Raw genomic sequence first — 20,472 nt, 5'->3', positions numbered from 1 at the left:
GTCTTCTTTCACTAATGCTTACTTAAATTAAACAACACTTTTTAAACTTTAAAATACATCAAAGCAACATGTTCTGGTCACATTCAACTTTGGTTACATTCATGACAGAACTAGTTACACAAGATTCCTTACTTTGAAGTCTTTGATGTCAAACACGGTCATGGACAATTTTGTATCTCCACTTCACCTCACTTGCATGTCTTTGGACTGTGGGAGAAAACCGGAGATCCAGGAGGAAACCTACGCAGACATGGGGAGAGCATGCAAACTGCACACAGAAAGGACCCAGACCGCTCCATCTGGGAATTCAAACCAGCACCTTTATGCTGTGAGGTGACAGTGCAATTGGGTCAAAAAAAGAGACCTCTGTACCTTTGCCCATAACTGTGGTAAATAACTTTGGCAATTGTTCATCAATTTGTTTATTTGTCAATGAATGTATATGTATATACCGTACATTCAACATCATCTGTTTTTTTTTGTTTTTTTTCCAAATTGATGATCAATTGCCAAAGTTATGGGCAAAGGTACAGAGGTTTTTTCTATTTACATACTGTATAGAAAGGTATTGATAAACCTAAAAATTGTTGAAAGCAAAATTACAGTTTTGTCTTTTGTGCCTAGGCTGTACCACACTAAAATCTAAAAAGATAGAAAAAGATAGATTTAGTTATGCTTTTTCAAAACTGTTGAGTACTAATATGTGGCACACATATTTTTGTCTATGACAGATATCATATACAGGTCCTTCTCAAAAAATTAGCATATTGTGATAAAGTTCATTATTTTCCATAATGTAATGATAAAAATTAAACTTTCATATATTTTAGATTCATTGCACACCAACTGAAATATTTCAGGTCTTTTATTGTTTTAATACTGATGATTTTGGCATACAGCTCATGAAAACCCAAAATTCCTATCTCAAAAAATTAGCATATCATGAAAAGGTTCTCTAAACGAGCTATTAACCTAATCATCTGAATCAACGAATTAACTCTAAACACCTGCAAAAGATTCCTGAGGCTTTTAAAAACTCCCAGCCTGGTTCATTACTCAAAACTGCAATCATGGGTAAGACTGCCGACCTGACTGCTGTCCAGAAGGCCATCATTGACACCCTCAAGCAAGAGGGTAAGACACAGAAAGAAATTTCTGAACGAATAGGCTGTTCCCAGAGTGCTGTATCAAGGCACCTCAGTGGGAAGTCTGTGGGAAGGAAAAAGTGTGGCAGAAAACGCTGCACAACGAAAAGAGGTGACCGGACCCTGAGGAAGATTGTGGAGAAGGGCCGATTCCAGACCTTGGGGGACCTGCGGAAGCAGTGGACTGAGTCTGGAGTAGAAACATCCAGAGCCACCGTGCACAGGCGTGTGCAGGAAATGGGCTACAGGTGCCGCATTCCCCAGGTCAAGCCACTTTTGAACCAGAAACAGCAGCACTGGACTGTTGCTCAGTGGTCCAAAGTACTGTTTTCGGATGAAAGCAAATTTTGCATGTCATTCGGAAATCAAGGTGCCAGAGTCTGGAGGAAGACTGGGGAGAAGGAAATGCCAAAATGCCTGAAGTCCAGTGTCAAGTACCCACAGTCAGTGATGGTCTGGGGTGCCATGTCAGCTGCTGGTGTTGGTCCACTGTGTTTTATCAAGGGCAGGGTCAATGCAGCTAGCTATCAGGAGATTTTGGAGCACTTCATGCTTCCATCTGCTGAAAAGCTTTATGGAGATGAAGATTTCATTTTTCAGCACGACCTGGCACCTGCTCACAGTGCCAAAACCACTGGTGAATGGTTTACTGACCATGGTATTACTGTGCTCAATTGGCCTGCCAACTCTCCTGACCTGAACCCCATAGAGAATCTGTGGGATATTGTGAAGAGAAAGTTGAGAGACACAAGACCCAACACTCTGGATGAGCTTAAGGCCGCTATCGAAGCATCCTGGGCCTCCATAACACCTCAGCAGTGCCACAGGCTGATTGCCTCCATGCCACGCCGCATTGAAGCAGTCATTTCTGCAAAAGGATTCCCGACCAAGTATTGAGTGCATAACTGAACATAATTATTTGAAGGTTGACTTTTTTTGTATTAAAAACACTTTTCTTTTATTGGTCGGATGAAATATGCTAATTTTTTGAGATAGGAATTTTGGGTTTTCATGAGCTGTATGCCAAAATCATCAGTATTAAAACAATAAAAGACCTGAAATATTTCAGTTGGTGTGCAATGAATCTAAAATATATGAAAGTTTAATTTTTATCATTACATTATGGAAAATAATGAACTTTATCACAATATGCTAATTTTTTGAGAAGGACCTGTATACTGTGCAAGGATAGTATGACACATTAACCACCTACAGCTTTTCACTTGCACTTGTCCATAACGTCCTGTTTCTTTGGAAATCGTGTGTACTACTCTTCACATGTCACTGACTCTACATTTATTATTCAATGACAATACGAGTACTTAATAGTTATTAAATGACATGTAAAAGCCAGGTTGTGTGTATAGGCCACTAGAGTTACACCACATTACCACAATGTGTTTGTTTTATACTTACTTTTACAAACTGGTAGATAGTCATCAGATTGACTTGTATAAATCACATTTAATCTGACATTTTAATTTCTGATCTCAGCCACCCCTATTATGTTCAAACCTAATAGATGCCTAATATGAGGCTGTGATGCTAGATAAAGACTCAAACAACAAATGTAAATAACTCAACAGTAATAAAATTGATAATGTAGCAGGAAATCAAATGGTGTTACAGTGATATACAGTAATATAGACACTGTGTCACTGCTTCACGTGGTGCAACTCATTATGTTCATCTGTGTCCTTGTTTCAGTCTTTGTGAATGTTTTGTTTCACTGTTCTGATTAGATTAATTTCATTCAGCACCTCCCAAACCCTTGCTGCCAAAGATTAGAAAAGTACATACATTTCCTCTTTTACAAACCAGTTAATGCTTACAGCTCTTTTTTATTAAGTTTCTTTTCCTCTTTTTTGTTTCTATCTTTGGATATTAAAGTCACATTTAAAACGTCCTGGTTCTAAATGGCAAATTCATGGCTACAAGAAAACAGTTTGTAAACCCTTAAAATGTACTGCATTCATTTTAATTACTGCACTTGACTCTTTCTCAGTTGACAGTTTCAATGAATTATCTTAAAAAAAGAAAATGTAGTACAAAAACACCATAGAAAATTCCTTACTCTAAACATAAAATGCTGCATGACAGCTTAACTCAATTCTAAATGTAAAACATGGTGGAGGAAGTATCATGATTTGGGCTGCTTTGTTGCCCAATTGCCTGTATCGCTTGGAATCATCAAGGAGACGATAAGATCAAAAATAAACTATAAAATTATTGAACTGAATGACAATAGCAATCCATAAATGAAGCTTTAAAAGGTTTGATATAGTTACACGACACCGAGCCACACATACAAGTTATTCAACAACTGCATGTACAAAACAGAGACAGTTTGTTCTAAATGTTCAAACGTTTTATTAGTATTTTCAAAAGTAAAGAAAAAATGTGCCACTTTATTGTTGGTCTGAGACACAATAAACCACAAATGTTAGGAATTTAAATATTTGCTTTATTTACCCCCACAAATTAACCCCTAAAGGTCAACACAATGTTAAATTGTGTGATCAAAACTAATAACTGCTCTTCAACAAACATGTTTTAAAAACTACACAATTTTCCAAAAACAAATACCATTCACCACCACTTGACAAGAATTCCACATATAATAATTTGACAAAAAGTAGAAAAGTTTAAAGGCACTTGAAATAGAAAATTTAAAAGTGACAGGTGAATAGAATTTCAAGTTTGCATCAAGTTTCTGATTATAATCTGATATGATTAAATTAGGTAAGTCACATGTATGATGGCAGCATTCTGTTACAAACCTAATATATTTGTTTATAAACACAAACACACACATAGAACAATAAAAAATAGGATCACCCACCCAATAAGCTATCATATCAGCTCTGATCCACCAAAACATGATCTTTTCAAAAGTCCTGTGGAGTCTGGTCCTTTAACTTATGTATGTGGGTAGGCGGATCCCACAGTACATGCTGGTGCCATCTCTTTTGTGGGTAAATGATGCACACGTGCCCAACTATGCACATGATCTTGGAGAAATCAGGAATTAACCACCAACTTCCATTGGTCTACTGTCCATGTGTGTTACAATGTCTTCATGCCTATTGTATGTGCTTTCAACTGTGTACAAGAGTCACACCTTACATTTACAGCATGTAGCACATGCTTAAATCCAAAGCCACTTACAACTGCAAGCAATTGAGGATTAAGTGCATTGTTCAGGAGTCCAACAGTGGCAGCCTGGCATGGTGGAGCCCAATCACCAGTCAAGTTCCTTAACCGCTGAGCTTTGACCATCTTCTATTGCTTCAATGTCCATGTGTGTTATTTTGCCTTTCTGGCCATTGTAGATGCTTTCAACTATGGACAGGACTTAGCATGGGCACTTTGGTCTGTAACTCACCAGTATCACAAAACACAAGGGTTCGATGCGGCGCGTTTACTCACCACAGCTGCCTTTAAGCACCCCTAGCTATTTCACAGGTCTTTATGTCTGATCTTATCTGCTGCATTTAACTTGTGAACTAAGAGTAACTGCCATCAGCCCAACATTTTATGAATCCCTGATTGTCACGTGCACAGTCATTACAAAACAGGCATCGTCATGCACATTTTGAGAGGTGGTGCCAATGTTTTGGCTCATTAGTGTGTGTGTGTGTGTGTGTGTGTGTATTGCTCCTTTTTTAGGCATAATCCGATCCTGATCTTATATCAAACATCAAACTAAAATTCTAAATTTGTATTCAATCGATTTGACCTATTCAGATTCATTACTTTACCTTTCTTAACAATTTCTTACATGATAGCTTACTATCAGAATCAGCCCAAACTCTCAAATCAAAAAAGAAAAGAAAAGTGTGATTGGGACATCCCGGCTCTTCTTTTAAAAACTCAACATTGACCTGAGGCATGAAGTCTACAATACAATTTTCTTTGGTGTCACGTCTGTCAACTTCAGCTTTTCCAAGTTATAATTGGTAGCTTAAGTTTTAGACCTGCTGTTTTATTTACAAAAAATATACACCAATATTTCCAAATGTAGTGTGCTATGTGATTTTTTAAGTGTGGTTAAAAAGGTGTAAAATAAACATACATTTGCACCATATTAAACCATTGTTTCTTTCAATATGGTGTTTACACAAGCACTTGAATAATCATATAACCGCAGTAATCTGATAGTGACTGAACCACCGGTGTACATGTAATCACACTCACATTATGGAGGATTTTTAGACTTGAGATAGGCACAGCATTTTTCAACTCCAGCTTGGATTATACTTAGTCCAGCCCACGGGCGGTGCTATGTAAATCCGCTTTCCACGAGAAAAGAAGCTAACAATGGCCCGATAGCCTGTACGTGGTACTCCAGACTTCAAGTCATCCATGACTCCAAAGTTTTTCGCCAGTACTTTAAAACTCTCAGCACTGGAGTACTGTACCCGAAATGGGCCTGGCCCAGACAGCCTGCCACTCTGCAGCTCCTTCACAGTCACTAACGGAGCACTGTATACCTCCTTTTCAAAAGCCTCATCATATTTCTTTTTCTCTAAATAGGACAGGTCTGTTTTTGTAAAAGGCACAAATTGCGTGTTAAGTTTAATAAAGCGCAGGTACCTCTCATAGAACTGACCCAAGCTCACACCCTTGTGACCAAATGTTAACGTTCTAGAGATTTCTGGCCGAATGCAAGACCTTTCTTTGCGCTGATCAGGATGCCGCATCCAGTCATCCCAAAATGAAGCGGGCCATTTAGGCTCAAGCTCAAGCCAGACTTCTTTTAGCAGCATCCATCCAAGCCCTGGGAAAAAGTCTGTCCTGTATAAAAGGCTTGATTTCCCAGGATCAACATATCCCTCTCTGCCATTGTCATTCCAAGCAGATACACACCAAAGAGTTGGGTCGGATTTCAGTATAGGGTATAGGGCTTTAAAGTACTCAAAGAAGTCAGGAGCCACCTGAAAAGGAACACAAGAAAGAAACGCTGGGTCAGAATCCAGACAGAACAAGAGAAGATCCTGAATACCAAATAAGCATTATATTCTGATCAATATTATTATGATCGGAGTTCTACCTGTGTTGAGACCTGTAATAGTTAAAAACAGTTAAACTTGCTTTTATAAGTAAAAACACCTTGTAAAAGGAAACAACATTTTACTCCAATTCCAAAGATAATTGGGACATTAAGTAAAATGCACATTTACACTGTACTGTCAGGACAAACAATAATCCAAGAAGTCAGAGATTTCTACTATCGTAAGGCATAGATCAGGGCAAGGATATAAAATGTCTTCTGTTTTTACCACCTTTCTCTCATACTGCTGTAATACGTTAATTTACCCAAGAGGTCAATAAAGTCTTGTCTAATCTTAAATAATGCTTAAGCCAATGATGCCTAAGGATTGACTGATTTACCTCTATGTATTTGTATTTTGATAAGGGATACCTGTAACCTGACTGTTATATTTTTGTTTTTCGATTTCTGTTTGCCACATATGTTCTAATTTTCTCTGCGACGGAATACATGCCTCAAATATGTATCTCTTTGCTTTATGTTTGTAAAAATTTCAATAAAAATGTGTTTAAAAAAAATAAAATAATAATAATGCTTAAGCCTTTGAGTGATCCCAGTACCACAGTAGCATCATTGATTTTGAAATGAAAGAGTGTCACAATATTGAACATTACTAAAGTTGGCTATCCAGGCCACACTGGCCATTTGGGCAAAACGGCTTTGGTCAGGATGTAAAAAAAAGAACCTAACAGTCTCTCTAAATGAGCTCTGTGCAGAGATAGGAGACCCTGTTGGCAGAACAACTATCTCTGTAGTATTTCATAAATCAGGCCTTTATGGCAGAGCAGCAAGATGAATGCCACTGTTAAGTAAAAGGTCTCTGCCAGCCTGTTTGAAGATTGCCAAACAGCATGCAAATGACTTAAACTGAACATTTGAATTTTTAAGGCTGAGCAGCAAGCACTGTCTGGCGAAATACAGACACTATTAAAGCTAAAGGGTACACATATATTTTGGAATATAATAATAAGGATATTTTGGCTTAAAAGTGGTTAGTAAAGTTTTATGAAATTAAGACCACAAGCCATTTTATTTGTGTTCTTTTTAAAGGAAGGGCGGCAATGGGCACTGCCCCAAATTGTACAATACTGTGCTAATAAGTACATTACATACAGTATAGTTACCCAGTATTCAGCACAGTGAGGTTTGGAAAGCAATTAGGAAATTTCTTGCTAGCTAAATTAAAAATGACATTGTACACCTGTCACAATCAAAGATGTAAGCTGACATGGCTAATAAATCACCAGCTAAACCTTCAGTAAAGTACAAAGTTGTGTTTCGTAAGTAAGGAGACAAAGATAGTAAAATAAATATTATCTTTTGTATCAATATGTGTTCAGTTAAAGCAGACTGACCTGTCTTTTTTACATAAGAGATTTGATAAATGGTGCATTGAAGCTATCTGTGAATTTGACAAAGATAAATAATAGTACAAATACCTCCAAGTCATCCTCCACGACAATGACAGTTGAGTATGAAAAGGTGTGGAACACCTGGTTCAGAGCCCAGCGGTAGTGTCTGGAGATTTTGTAGTAACCCTGGAACTTCCTGTGTGCTGGAGGCACTGGGATATCCAACAGATCAGGTTGTTTAATGTGAGTCACTTTACTGCCATACGATGCAATCACATTGGCGGTCTCTGCATGCCCACAATCCTGGCTTACAATAATGGGAAAATGTTCAGCTGAAGGACGGTACTCAAGGAGTTTGTCCAAGCAGCGTTTTACTGTTACCCGGTTACATGCTATGACCAAGATGGGAATGACCACGCTCCGTTGCTTTTTTACAATTGGTTTCCACTTTACCGCGGTGCCATTGCGTTTGCGTTCACCCAAGAGTGACCTGTGTCTCTCAATTTCAAAAAGAATTTTGTTCTGTGACTCAAATTCTTCCTCAAATTTATCAACAAGTTCCATTAATTCAGTCATGACATCATTGTATTTTTGGTCTTTATATCTAGAGGACCGTCCCATGAGGAAAAAGATAAGTAGAATGTTCCAAGCAATAAACAAGATGGCACAAATAAGTAAACATCTTCTCTTGTGGAGCATGGCCAAAGAGGACCTAGAGAGCCACCGACTGCTGGCTTCAGGATGGCATCAGTGGAAGATATAGTGAACAATAGCAAACCAAGCTGAAGGGAAGTACAGGTTTTTACTAAGCACCGCATAGGTCAAGGAGTGGACCAGCATACATCCATGATTATAATTACATGCTTGACAAGCACAATGGCTACATTTGAAAGGCAAACAAGGTCATGTTTTTTCCAGAATAAGGTCAGTGGTGCACTGGCAGGTAGGCAAGTTTGAAGCCAAAATCCATGGTCACAGGGGGTCAGTTCCAGATGTCACTGTGAAAAAAAATATTTTTAGAAGACTTCCAAGCATATATTTTTAAGAACCTAATTATCTTTTTTTATTATAACTTGATTGAAATATTTTAACCAGTTTGTCAGTGTCAAGCAAAAAATAAAGCTACTTCAAATGTATTAAACTCAATAAAATGAAATACATTTTTTAAAAAGAAAAATAAAGCATCTTGCCTGTTATGTCCTATTCTGCAAAGATTTTGACATGATGGTAAGAGCTGGGCAATCGATCCAATGTTTTGAAGTGAATTTGACATATAGATAAATAGATAGACAGAAACATAAATAGACAGACTGACAGATAGATAAAGACAGATAAACATTTAGACACAGACAGACAGATAGACAAACATTTAGACAGACAGACAGAGAGATAGATAAATAGACAGAGATAGACATAGACAGATAAATAGATAGACAGACAGACAGACAGACAGACATACAGATAGATAGATAGACAGACAGATAAATAGACAGACAGACAGATAGATAGATAGATAGATAGATAGATAGATAGATAGATAGATAGATAGATAGACAGACAGATAAATAGACAGACAGATAGATAGATAGATAGATAGATAGATAGATAGATAGACAGACAGATAGACAGACAGACAGATAGACAGACAGATAGACAGACAGACAGATAGACAGACAGCTAGATAGATAGATAGATACTTTATGACAGAAGGTTGTAGTTGGATCGATAATAACCTGTAGATCGGGGTATCTGTATCAGTATATCAGGAGAAGATAATGACCTGGTCCTGGTTCCAGTTCGACATGACTGTGTTCATCACTACAGAACTGTATAAGAAACAATAAAGAATAGAGAGAAATGAATGTTAAGTACATGTACTTACTGTATCAACTCTCCACACCATTTACTTTCTCCTCCATTTCTTTCTCGCTGAAGAATCACCCGTAAACATTTTCCTGATTTAAAATAAAACGATAGTAAAATTCACGCTGTATCTCAGCAGTGCTTAATAAAAGCATTTTTATATTTATGTTTGTCTATAAACTTTTCTGTATTTCTAGCGCCATGCTTCAGCTCTCGATAAAAAAATAGGTGCTGGTTTGCTTCCGGAAGGCGGCGCTTATCGGAAGTCCCGCCCCTGAACCAGGACTAACGGTACGTGTACCTTTCATTTCCTGAGCCCGCTGAGAAAAAGTATGTGCCCCTCTAATCAATGCTCTCTGTTACTGCAGTTCTGGCTCACAGTTGTTTTCCCACCTAAACATGATATTACACAAGGAGAGCTTGAATAAAACACAACACATTTGTAATGCCATGTCCAAGCCTACATATTCCTCCTTGATATTTTAATTCCTGTATACATACCTATATTATTATCTGTATATTACCTCTATTATACTCATTCATACCTATATCTTGATATATATCATATAAAGCAATGTATATTAGATAATGAATATGTATTAGGGGCAGTTGTAGCTTAGCGGACTAGTAATCTGAACCACTGCCAGGTTGCTGCTGTTGGGCCCTTGAGCAAGACCCCTAACCCTTAATTGCTCAGACTCGATGCTGTCACAGTACTGTAAGTTGCTTTGGATAAAAGCGTCTGCTAAATGCCGAAAATGTAAATGGTCGTATTGTCTAATATACCCATAACCGATATATTGTATATATTTATAACTATAAAGATATCTTTATTTCTATATTTATACCCATATCTGTATATATTGTTTATAAAAATAGATACCCTACTGCTTCTATTATTATTATTATTGTACCAGATGCACAATTTGCACATACTGTTTTTTGCATACCATACATTGTATATATGCACGTTGTACATTTGCAACACCTTACTTACTTTATTTGTATTTGTATTAGTTTATCTTCTTTTGCTTGTTAAACTACTGGAGGCTATCTATCTATCTATCTATCTATCTATCTATCTATCTATCTATCTATCTATCTATCTATCTATCTATCTATCTATCAACAAAAGCTTATTGCATATTTGTCACAAAGGATTCTTTTTTTAACTAAAAATTTCACAATATTTCACTAAGGGAACTCGTTTAAAAGAATTTCATTTTTCATATTAGTGTCAAGTTATTAGACACCAATATTATACAATAATTCGAAATTAACCGATTCACTCAGTTGATGCATATCAATCATAATAAATGTTTGTAATTTTCTCAAACTGTGTTTTGATAATGCAGGTACAAAATCTAGTACTGTACATTAGTCCAAAATCTGGATTGGACTGCCAAAGTCATAGTACATCAGAATAGTATATGATTTCCATCATTTTCATACATATCTAAACAATTTATTGTGACCTTTACCTTTATATTGGGGCATTTTCATCCAGAAGATACCAGTACAATCAGATTTTAAATTCAGTATAAAGGTTATTGGTGTAGGAGGTAAATTTTATAGTTGCATCAATGTGCTTACTTTAGAGTTCCTTGTTTTTCATTGTTAGCATGACTAACAACGTTTGACAGAAACACAGTAAAACAACATATGAATGCACCAACTTACACAACAGCAAAAAACATTTTGGCAACAATAATCTGTTATTCTATTATTTTATTACAGTGCCAAATGTTATAAAAAGAAATGAGCCTTTAATAACACTAAACAATGAATGAGTGACAAATTTCTTTTAGGTTAATTTTAATCCTTCATCCTGGTCAGGGCTGCGGCAGCTCCGGTTCCACCAGAAAACACTGGGCACAAGGCAAGAAAAGCCTGGACACTGTGCCAATTCATTGCAGGGTTTCAGATATCCACCTCAGACATAGCCAATCATTTGTAGATGAAGATGCCCAGCCAGCCGATAGCTAGGGTTGCCAACCGTCCCGTAAAATACGGAATCGTTCCGTATTTGGAAACTAAACGTGGTGTTCCGTATTGAACTGATACGGGACGCACTTTGTTCCGTATTTTTATCAATAGGAGAGAAATGCTGCAGATTACACTGGTCAATACTAGAGCTGGGCGGTTCCTGAATCACCCGGGTTAATGATTCGAATCTTTGTACTGAATCAGGAATCACGAGTCCGAACTGGTTGACTGCTAAGTACACAAGGCTAGTGAGCCGACTCACTGGAAACACCGCAGACTCAGATGATTTGGCGGAACCGACTTCACTCCAGTCTATGAATCTAAGTAATAAGTTAAATATTTAATAAACAGCGATTAAACACTCTGGTGTTCGATATGTGGCTGATTTTATGCACATGCTATTATAATTATTATTATTATTATTATTATTATTATTATTATTAATCAGTAGTAGTAATATAGATTAGTAATGCAGCATATTTTCTTGTAAGCAAAAGAACAAAATATAGTTATATTATTATTAAAATGCAAATGCTTACAGGCTACTTTAGTACTGTACCGCTTAAGGAGTATCATAGCCCCCATGGTAATTTTAAACCCTTGACCCATTAATATACCCATCTGATTGGTAGGTGAGTCCACCCCCCAAGATTTCACTTTAAAAAAAGTGTCACCTTGTCACTGATAGGAGAAGTGTGACGTGCCAAGAGAATTAAGAGAGAAGGATTTATTTACAGAAGATGAGTGCATGGAAGACAAGTATTATTTGGATGCATTTTAATGCAATAAATCAATCGCAATCAGAATGTCAGTACAAGTGACTCAACTCACTCAAGTGACCCAAGTGAACCGGATCACATTACCCAGGTTAACCCGAGTCCATAAAATGAACCGAATTTACCACTGTTTATTACTCTGTTTGAGTAGCGCAGTGGGCAGAGTTCGAATCCAGCTTAGGGCGAAACTAAAGTAACACAAGCAGGGCCGGCGCTATGGGGGCGCTGGGGTGGGCATTGCCCCAACCCTCCCCCAATTTTCTTACTGCCCCTCTAAGCAACACAGTCCAGAATTGGGGCTGCATGTCGGTGTGAAGATGGATTATGTAAAAATGTTGTTTTCACTATTGAGAAAAAAAGTTACATGATGTTCTTTATGTTGTTTTACCTAAAATATGGTTCTGATTTATTATTATAAAGAATGAAAATAATATATGTCAAACAGCTTAAATTAAACATTTTGATAATGTTCCTATGATGGTGTAAGACCCCCCCCCCCCCCCCCCGCCTATGTTTCTATGATGGTGTAAGACCCGTTATATTGTTTACAGGTGCAACCCTAACACCACCCACCCCCCACCCCTCCAGTTCTGAAAGTTGGCAACCCTACCGATAGCACTGCTGAGATCCTGGAGCTGAGCGGTGGGCCAACAATAGGTAATAGGTTGCTGCGCCACCTGAGTGCTATGTTACCTTTTGGATCATTAGGGAAAGATGTTACAAAAATATACCACTGTTTTTTCCCATTGTTTTCATAAAAGAGACAATGAGCATTATAAGTGACTAGCAAAAGCTGCCTTGAGGTTATATTTGAAAATAAGTACTCTTTAATAAATTGCTGACAAGTGCACCTCCCAGTGGCTAGACCATGTTTTTTTTTTATTGTTTAGCTTTCACTTTCAAATGTAAATATAAAGATGTGTGGTGGGTGTGGGGAGCCTTGCAGCTGCTGATACTGGTGAGCTGTTTCACTGTTAGAAAATATAAAAAAAAATTAAGAAAACGTTATACCAAACTCACAATTACTTTATTTGCTTAGTTGTTAAGACCAGTAAAGGTAATGATCTACCGTTTTAGCAAGTGAAAATACACAGATTTATTGAAAAACTCACAAACAATTCTTGAAACAAAAACTTTATTAAAGCAGTGCTGTTGTTAACTAAATGTACTGAATGTGTTTGGAAATAGTCATTTGGAATATTAAAATAACTAAAATCCATCAGTGTTTAGTTTTAGTAAAATGATATACTTAACTGCTGTAAAGACTTTTTAATATAATAGAAATTCCCTCTAAGTTATATCCATTGTTAACAGGTGTTTAAAATCAATTGTATAAAATGAATGGTCTGCTTTCAACGTTGTGGCAACAATATGGTGAAGGCCCTTTTCTGTTCTAGCATGACTGTGCTCCTGTGAACAAAAGCTAGGACTATAGGGCATGAGTTGTGTGGAGAAACTCCAGTGACCTGCACAGTCATAACCTTTTTTTTTTTTTTTTTACAAATACAGTGACATTTAAAAGAACTTGCCTCAATTCTGGCTTCCTCTATTTGTGCCTATTTGTCACAGCTGATTGTTTCAGATATGTCAACATAATAAGAAACTACCTAACAAAAACAATACATGTTTAAACATTTAATTGATTGAAATAAATTGATAAAATGAATCAACCAATTAATCAGCTTTGTTGAATTTAATCTCAATAGAGCATTTTCAGCCGTGCAAAGTAGGCTACAATGTCTACACAACGATGGACTATGCCACAATTAAACAATTCAGGAAGAGATGAAAAAAAATCCTCCAAGAACATGACAACAATTCATCCAGGAACTTACAACAAACCCAAACATTAAGGAAACTGCAGGCTTTGCTCACCTCAAAAGGTCGATGGTCAGGTTTCCATCCGTAAAAAGAGAGTAAAATGACGATCAGAATATTAAAGGCTTGTTTTTCTGCTGTTAACTTATAAGTGTAAATCACAGCTTTTGTAAAGATGGATCACTATAATATGTGGCTTTTGTTAAATATGTGGCTTTTGTTAAATATGTGGTTACCAAGGTTTTGTAGCAGCCCATTCCTGACTTGAGATGCTGTGACAGGACATTAAAAAACTATGCTTGAAAGCACTCTAGTCTGGCCGTAGTCATTCTGCATCAAAGAGAGGGCCAAAACTCTTTCACAGCAATGTTAAAGACTGATTTTCAGCTATCAGAAGTGTTTGGTTGCAGTTTTTGCTGCTAAAGTTGGCTTTTTTATTTATTATATTTATGGGGGAGGGGGTTACTTCTTCACACAGCCAGCTGGTGTTGAGTAGCTTCTTTTCTTTAATAAATAAAAATATTATCTTTTCTATTTGAGTTGCCTTCATCTTACATAAAAATATAGAAGACCTTAAATAAATGTGATCAAATAAGAATAAGAACAATAAATGTAAACAATGTGACATAAAAGTATGAGGAATCAGGAAGGGGGCATATACAATCCCATGGCGCTGTATCTCTTGTGTAGCTGTTTTGGATTGTTGGAAGCCAAACAAGTCTAGGTGTCCAAAGACTTGACTGGCAGTACATATTGCCGCAGAGGCAGAACCATGAAGGTGTTACTGTGACAATGGCCACTCCTAATATCTGATTGGTCACCCTGGATTCAACTTTACAGTTGTTTACATAAACCTTAAATATCTTTTTCCCTCTTTTGATCTGATAACATTGCACTGACACTCCCTTGACTTTTCCATCTTCATTTTCCAATCACTCTTCTTGGGCTGAACTGAAATACCAATATTGATACACAATTTATTTAGCATAGAAATACTGGTCCAGGAAATTTGGTTTATGATTCCAGTTTGAAAGATTTGATATATTTTACACATTGTTTTAGTCACAGTCTTTATTGTCTTGATACAATGTATTAGTATTTCTGGAAAAAAAAATTTATATATAGTTTTTATATATACATTTAATGTTCAGAAAGTTCCTTTAATAAGTGAATACTGATATTCACATTCCTACTGAGGAGCAGCCTTTACAAAAATCTTCAGTTCATTACACCAATAAAATTTACATTCTTTTTACAATTGCCTCTTTGGCCACTTGGGGTGAAAGCAAAAATTTTAGTCCCCTGACATGTGTTGGAGTAATTTTGTTCCAAAAGAGTGTCCTTGCTTGTAGTAACACAATGTGCCAGGGTTTACTCTCATACTGTCTCTTAATCAGTTCAACCTACTTATGGCCTCTTTTGATAAAAAATGTTTGGCATCACCACAAAGGTCAAGATGCCAACTACTATTAAAGCTATTGCAATTACAACAATAGAAATCACCACAGCATAGTAGTAGTAACCAGATTGGAACATCCTTCCAAAGCGACCTCTCACCCTGTTGGGTGGTCTGCCCACATTCACCGTTGTAGCCCCCGAAAGACCTTCTTCCACAGCCCCCACGGGTTGAACACTCTTTTTGAAAAGGCAGCTTGCCAGAGTAGGGCTCTTCAGGACCAGTTTGCCTTTACTGCGTTCAAATTTCACGGACTGCGCCTGTTGCATCTGTGGTGGCAGCTTGCGGAAAACGTCCTCATTGTTGCCAAGCCGTGCGAGGTCTCGACCATGCCGGATTTCGGTCAGCTCCCGGCACACAGGGCAAGAGAGCTTCTTTATCTCCACCGAAGAGACGTTAATGCGTGCCAGGCATTCCAGGCAAAATGTGTGGCCGCATGGGAGCAGCTTTGGAGTTTTAAAGACATTGTCATAAGAGCAGAAGCACACAGGACACTCTGTCTCATCCAGGTAGTCCTCAAAATGTTTTGTTGTGTCCCTTTTCCTTCTCTGGTCACTGTGTCTGCCATCTACACTTCGACCCCGCTCTCTTCTTTCTCCACGTTCCCGTTCTCGCTCCCTATGCCTGCCCCGACGCTCAGAGTCAGTGCTGCGGCTCCTCCGAAGGGGAACCCCAAATCTCTCAGGCTTCTCTGGCACTCCCTGTTGGTCAACGGCTTTTTGCTCATATTGAGGTTTCACATTTGGTTTAGTCTTGCCCTGGTCTCCGTCACCACTCATTTGGTTGTTGTCCATGGCCCAGAGCCACAAAGCTGAGAAGAAAGTCTTCAAAGAAGTTAAAGAAGCCAACCTGTAAGAAAAGATGAAATATTTATTTACTGATAAAAGTGGTCAATGCAATGTTTATATAATGATCTTTGCATTCACCTGATTTCAACCCAATTAAAAAACACCTTTGGAGACAGTTTTCTCCACCTCCAAAACAGGGCTGCATAATAAAAAAGTCAAGTAGAAATTTTACTTCTGTTTTATTAATCTATATTACAGAAATAACTGCTTTATTCTGATTAGGGCGACACAGTGGCTCAGTGGGTAGCACTGTAACCTCACAGCAAGCAGGTCCTGGGTTCAGTTCCCAGGTGGAGATGTTTGGGTCCTTTCTGTGTGAAGCATGTTCTCCCCATGTTTGTGTGGGTTTCCTCTGGGAGCTCCAGTTTGCTCCCACAGTCAAAAGACATGCAAGTGAGATGAGTTGGAGATACAAAATTGTCCATGACTGTGTTTGACATTGAACTAGAACTGATAAATCTTGTGTAACCAGTAACGGCTTGTCCTGTCATGAATGTAACCAAATCCTAATAAATGAATAATAAATAAATATTCTAATTAAACCTTCACAGTAGGTTTCAAGCCTTAACACTTTCCATAACACTGGACATAAAGTTGCAGAGTGGACGTCACAAAGTCACACACTCATCCAGTCAGAAACTCATTCACATCAATCAGTCAGTCAGTCAGTCTATATCTATCTATCTATCTATCTATCTATCTAAATATAGTTATTTGTATAATTTTTATATAAATATACACACACACACACACACACACACACACACACACACACACACACACACACACACACACACACACACACACACACACACACACACACACACACACACACACACACACACACACACACACACACACACACACTGTGATTATGATTGTATTTTAGATTTTCATTATTAATATAAACTAGTGGGCCTACCATCTTATAACACTCGGCACATGATGAAAATATACCCTGGACTGTACACCAATTTATCTCTGTACAATAGACGCTCACACACATTCACTCAACCGTTCATACCCAGTTCATACCCATTTCACACCCATTTCACACCCCAGGAGTTTTTTACCTGTGTTATTTTACCAGAGTTGGAAATGACTGTGATTGAATAACTGAAATTTGTAGGCAAGATTAAAATACAAGTAATTTTAAAGTCCTAATAGTTTCTGCTTGTTTTTATTAGGTAACAAATTACCTGCTAGATTCAGAATATTCTACATTATACAACAGATAAACTGTCAATGGCACATAAACAGAGAGCATTTTCTGAATTCTGATAACAGCATGATAGTGATGACAGGAATGTGACAGAAATGTGACTAAAGGTTAAAACAAAACAGGCACTTATTATCTGTTAGCTGGTTCAGGCTGGTTTTTGCTAGCCAGTTCTGCTCTATAGCTGGTTCATCAAGCTATGGCACCTCAATAGAAAAAACAATTTAGACTAGGAGGTTTAATTAACTACAGAATTTAAATTGTTTCAATAAGAACTAAAAACAGCACAGTACAGAAGGTCTTAGTGCTGTCAGCATCATCATGTTTTGCAGGTGGCTTCTCCTGCTTTACACTAATTTTATACTGGTCAACATCATAAACAAGTACTCACTGCCTGGCTTATTTAGTATAAAGCCATTTTAAACCAGCAATCAAGCAACATATACCACAAACTACTGTACACCAAGAACTAGCTATGCAGTTTAAAGAATTTAAATTAATGGCATTTAATGTACAATATCTTATACATTTGCTAGCTAAAATAGATTTCCTTGTAGTTAAAGCAAACATTTCCTTATACGGTCTTAAACTATTTTTGAAAAGAAGTGTTTTACCATACTGTAAACATATAGAAGCTGCAGTTTTACATATGTCTCAGTAAAAAGCCAATATAACAATGGTACTTTCTTATCTAAGTAAGATGAATTGTAATTCAACAAGACTTGAAAAAACCTGAATAAGATTAATGGTTAGATCTGCCAATTTCCTGGTGTAGCTCAACACAAAGATCCAACAGACGGTATTACAAAGTTATATAGGGCAAGAGTGGTGTGACAAAAAGTCAAATTCATAACACATGTACTATTAGATATGCATGTACACAATTTCTACTTTGATCACTCAACAAATTAGGCTGGTCTAAAATGCTTTAGTATTTTAAAATAATGTTGGAACTATCACACATGTACAGTATTGTATGATTTGACTGCTGAGATAAAATCACTGAATAAGGTGTACCTACCCACACAGGTGTAAATCCTCAGGTACAGTCCAAGTTTGCTTAGTTCAAGCACAGTATTTTCCACTTTAAGAGAACATCTTCGATTATGTATTTACTTTACCATCTCTGAAAACTGTGTGCGCAGTAAGTGCTCTTCTATAATGTTATTCTTGTACCTCTCTCAGCTGTACTAATCATTGCTCACCCTCCCAGCCAGGTCAGACCTGTTTAACTGGTCCAGGTAGAATTTGAACTATCCACACAAACACAACTACACATTGCTATTTAATGCAAGTCAGCACACTGTACGCTAGTATCATGTTAAGGTTGTTCACTTGTAAACCATATGATCTATTTGTTTGTGTGACAGATAGTTCTCCAAGAATTAATCTCAAGGGTTTCTATTAGCTAAGAACAGGCACATAAAGCATTCTTAATTCCAAGCAGTACAGAAGAACATGACAAACTTCAGTCTAAATATGTTATCAAATCCAGAGATAAAGCTTCCCTTCAATGTAAAGTTGTATGAAATTAACAAAAGAAAAATCAAGACTGTTTTGAATAGGTCATGAAAGTAATGAGGAAATATTGGGAGGCATAAAACTTTTTCAACTATTAAACATTGAGGTTTGTTCAGTCTAAAAAATATTATGAGACTATGATCAGCCTATCTAAAGAAGGTTGTCCTTGTAAATTCTGTTGCAAGACAAGACGACGTCTTGGGGAAGATACAAAACAGCAGAAAAGTAAAAGTCCAATTACTGCATGTCTAATGATTTAAATGACCCAATATATAATAATCTCTTATTGAGTTTAGATGAGTGACAAATTACAGCAAAAGCTTTAGTTTTAGGATACCTGGGCATAAAGCATCACCTGACCTAATCAAACTGTGCCAAGGTGGCCCTGTTGTGGCAATTTTAACAATGATTTGGCAATCTATGGCTCGTTCACTTGGCAGTAAAAGCCAGTGTTGAATGATCTCAATCTCCAGGCTGTAGCCTTGAATACTTCTACTGTGATTGTTAAGCTCCTGATGTAATCTGATCAAGGAAATTTGTTCGATATATTTTCCAGTACATCATCTAAAATGACTAGGCATTTTATTTTCCATTAACCTGTGTCTATTTCTTTTCAGCCAGACATAATAATCCAACAGTGGTTTAAGGTCATTTTAATTACTTTCTTTCAATTGTGAAATGTCAGACTGAACAGAAACTGAAAATTTAAAGGTAATAATCAACATGGTGAGAACATTTGAAACCATTACCCAGGGACCTCTGTACCTTTGCCCATAGCTTTTGCAAATATTGCATTTAGAATTGTATTTGAAACAAAATGATTATTATTCTGCCTATCACATGCCCACTCTGACAAGCACACAGTCACTGGTTGCATCTTTTTACCTGCCAGTGGTAGATTCTCACAGAGAACAGAGACATGCTATAAACCCCACAAATACCCACCCCGCAAGTACAGCTGCCTCAGCTAGACCACATTCTATTTTTGTCTATTGGAGGCATACAATTCAAAATTTTTTTAGATTTACAAAATGCAATCAAGCTTATGAGCTAAAACATTAAAAGTCATTTCCCTGTACTTTTGTTAGTTAAAAAAAAGGTTCAAGGCATTTAACAAAGCAGAGATTCTTCTATATAATGCATTTCACAAAATGTCCCAACTTTTCCAAAAATGGGTTTTATAATAATACACACCTTAGCCAAGTCTTTGCGAACTTAAAAAACACAATTTTAAACGTTTAACTATTCTTTGATGTCCAATACTGATTACACAGATGGGTAATTGGGTGAGTTTTTATGATCACACTGCAACCCATTTTCCTACTGTAGACAAACAGAAATTTAGGGATCATTAAACATACAAACCCCAGTCGCGGTCGAGGTTATGGTGGGTCATCATTCTGCATCCTTCTACCCAGAAAAAATTCTCACAAAC

General features: G+C 37.1%; 2 protein-coding genes across 2 annotated transcripts; both read right to left on the bottom strand.

Annotated features, from left to right (window-relative positions):
* Positions 1-3,491: 3,491 nt before the first annotated feature.
* mgat1a (alpha-1,3-mannosyl-glycoprotein 2-beta-N-acetylglucosaminyltransferase a) lies at positions 3,492-9,593 on the bottom strand. Its single transcript, XM_063017261.1, has 3 exons — positions 9,433-9,593; positions 7,638-8,548; positions 3,492-6,082 (listed from the first exon to the last, which is right to left on the bottom strand). The coding sequence occupies exons 2-3, from the start codon at positions 8,247-8,249 to the stop codon at positions 5,384-5,386; spliced, it is 1,311 nt and encodes a 436-aa protein (XP_062873331.1). The 5' UTR covers positions 8,250-8,548; positions 9,433-9,593; the 3' UTR covers positions 3,492-5,383.
* A 5,564-nt stretch (positions 9,594-15,157) lies between these two features.
* rnf183 (ring finger protein 183) lies at positions 15,158-20,442 on the bottom strand. Its single transcript, XM_063016220.1, has 2 exons — positions 20,403-20,442; positions 15,158-16,298 (listed from the first exon to the last, which is right to left on the bottom strand). The coding sequence occupies exon 2, from the start codon at positions 16,241-16,243 to the stop codon at positions 15,401-15,403; it is 843 nt and encodes a 280-aa protein (XP_062872290.1). The 5' UTR covers positions 16,244-16,298; positions 20,403-20,442; the 3' UTR covers positions 15,158-15,400.
* Positions 20,443-20,472: the final 30 nt, after the last annotated feature.

Source organism: Trichomycterus rosablanca, chromosome 20 (assembly GCF_030014385.1).
Source record: "Trichomycterus rosablanca isolate fTriRos1 chromosome 20, fTriRos1.hap1, whole genome shotgun sequence".
In the NCBI taxonomy this organism is placed as follows: domain Eukaryota; kingdom Metazoa; phylum Chordata; class Actinopteri; order Siluriformes; family Trichomycteridae; genus Trichomycterus; species Trichomycterus rosablanca.
Note: the sequence above shows the minus strand (reverse complement) of the source record. Positions and strands in the feature narration are given on the sequence as shown.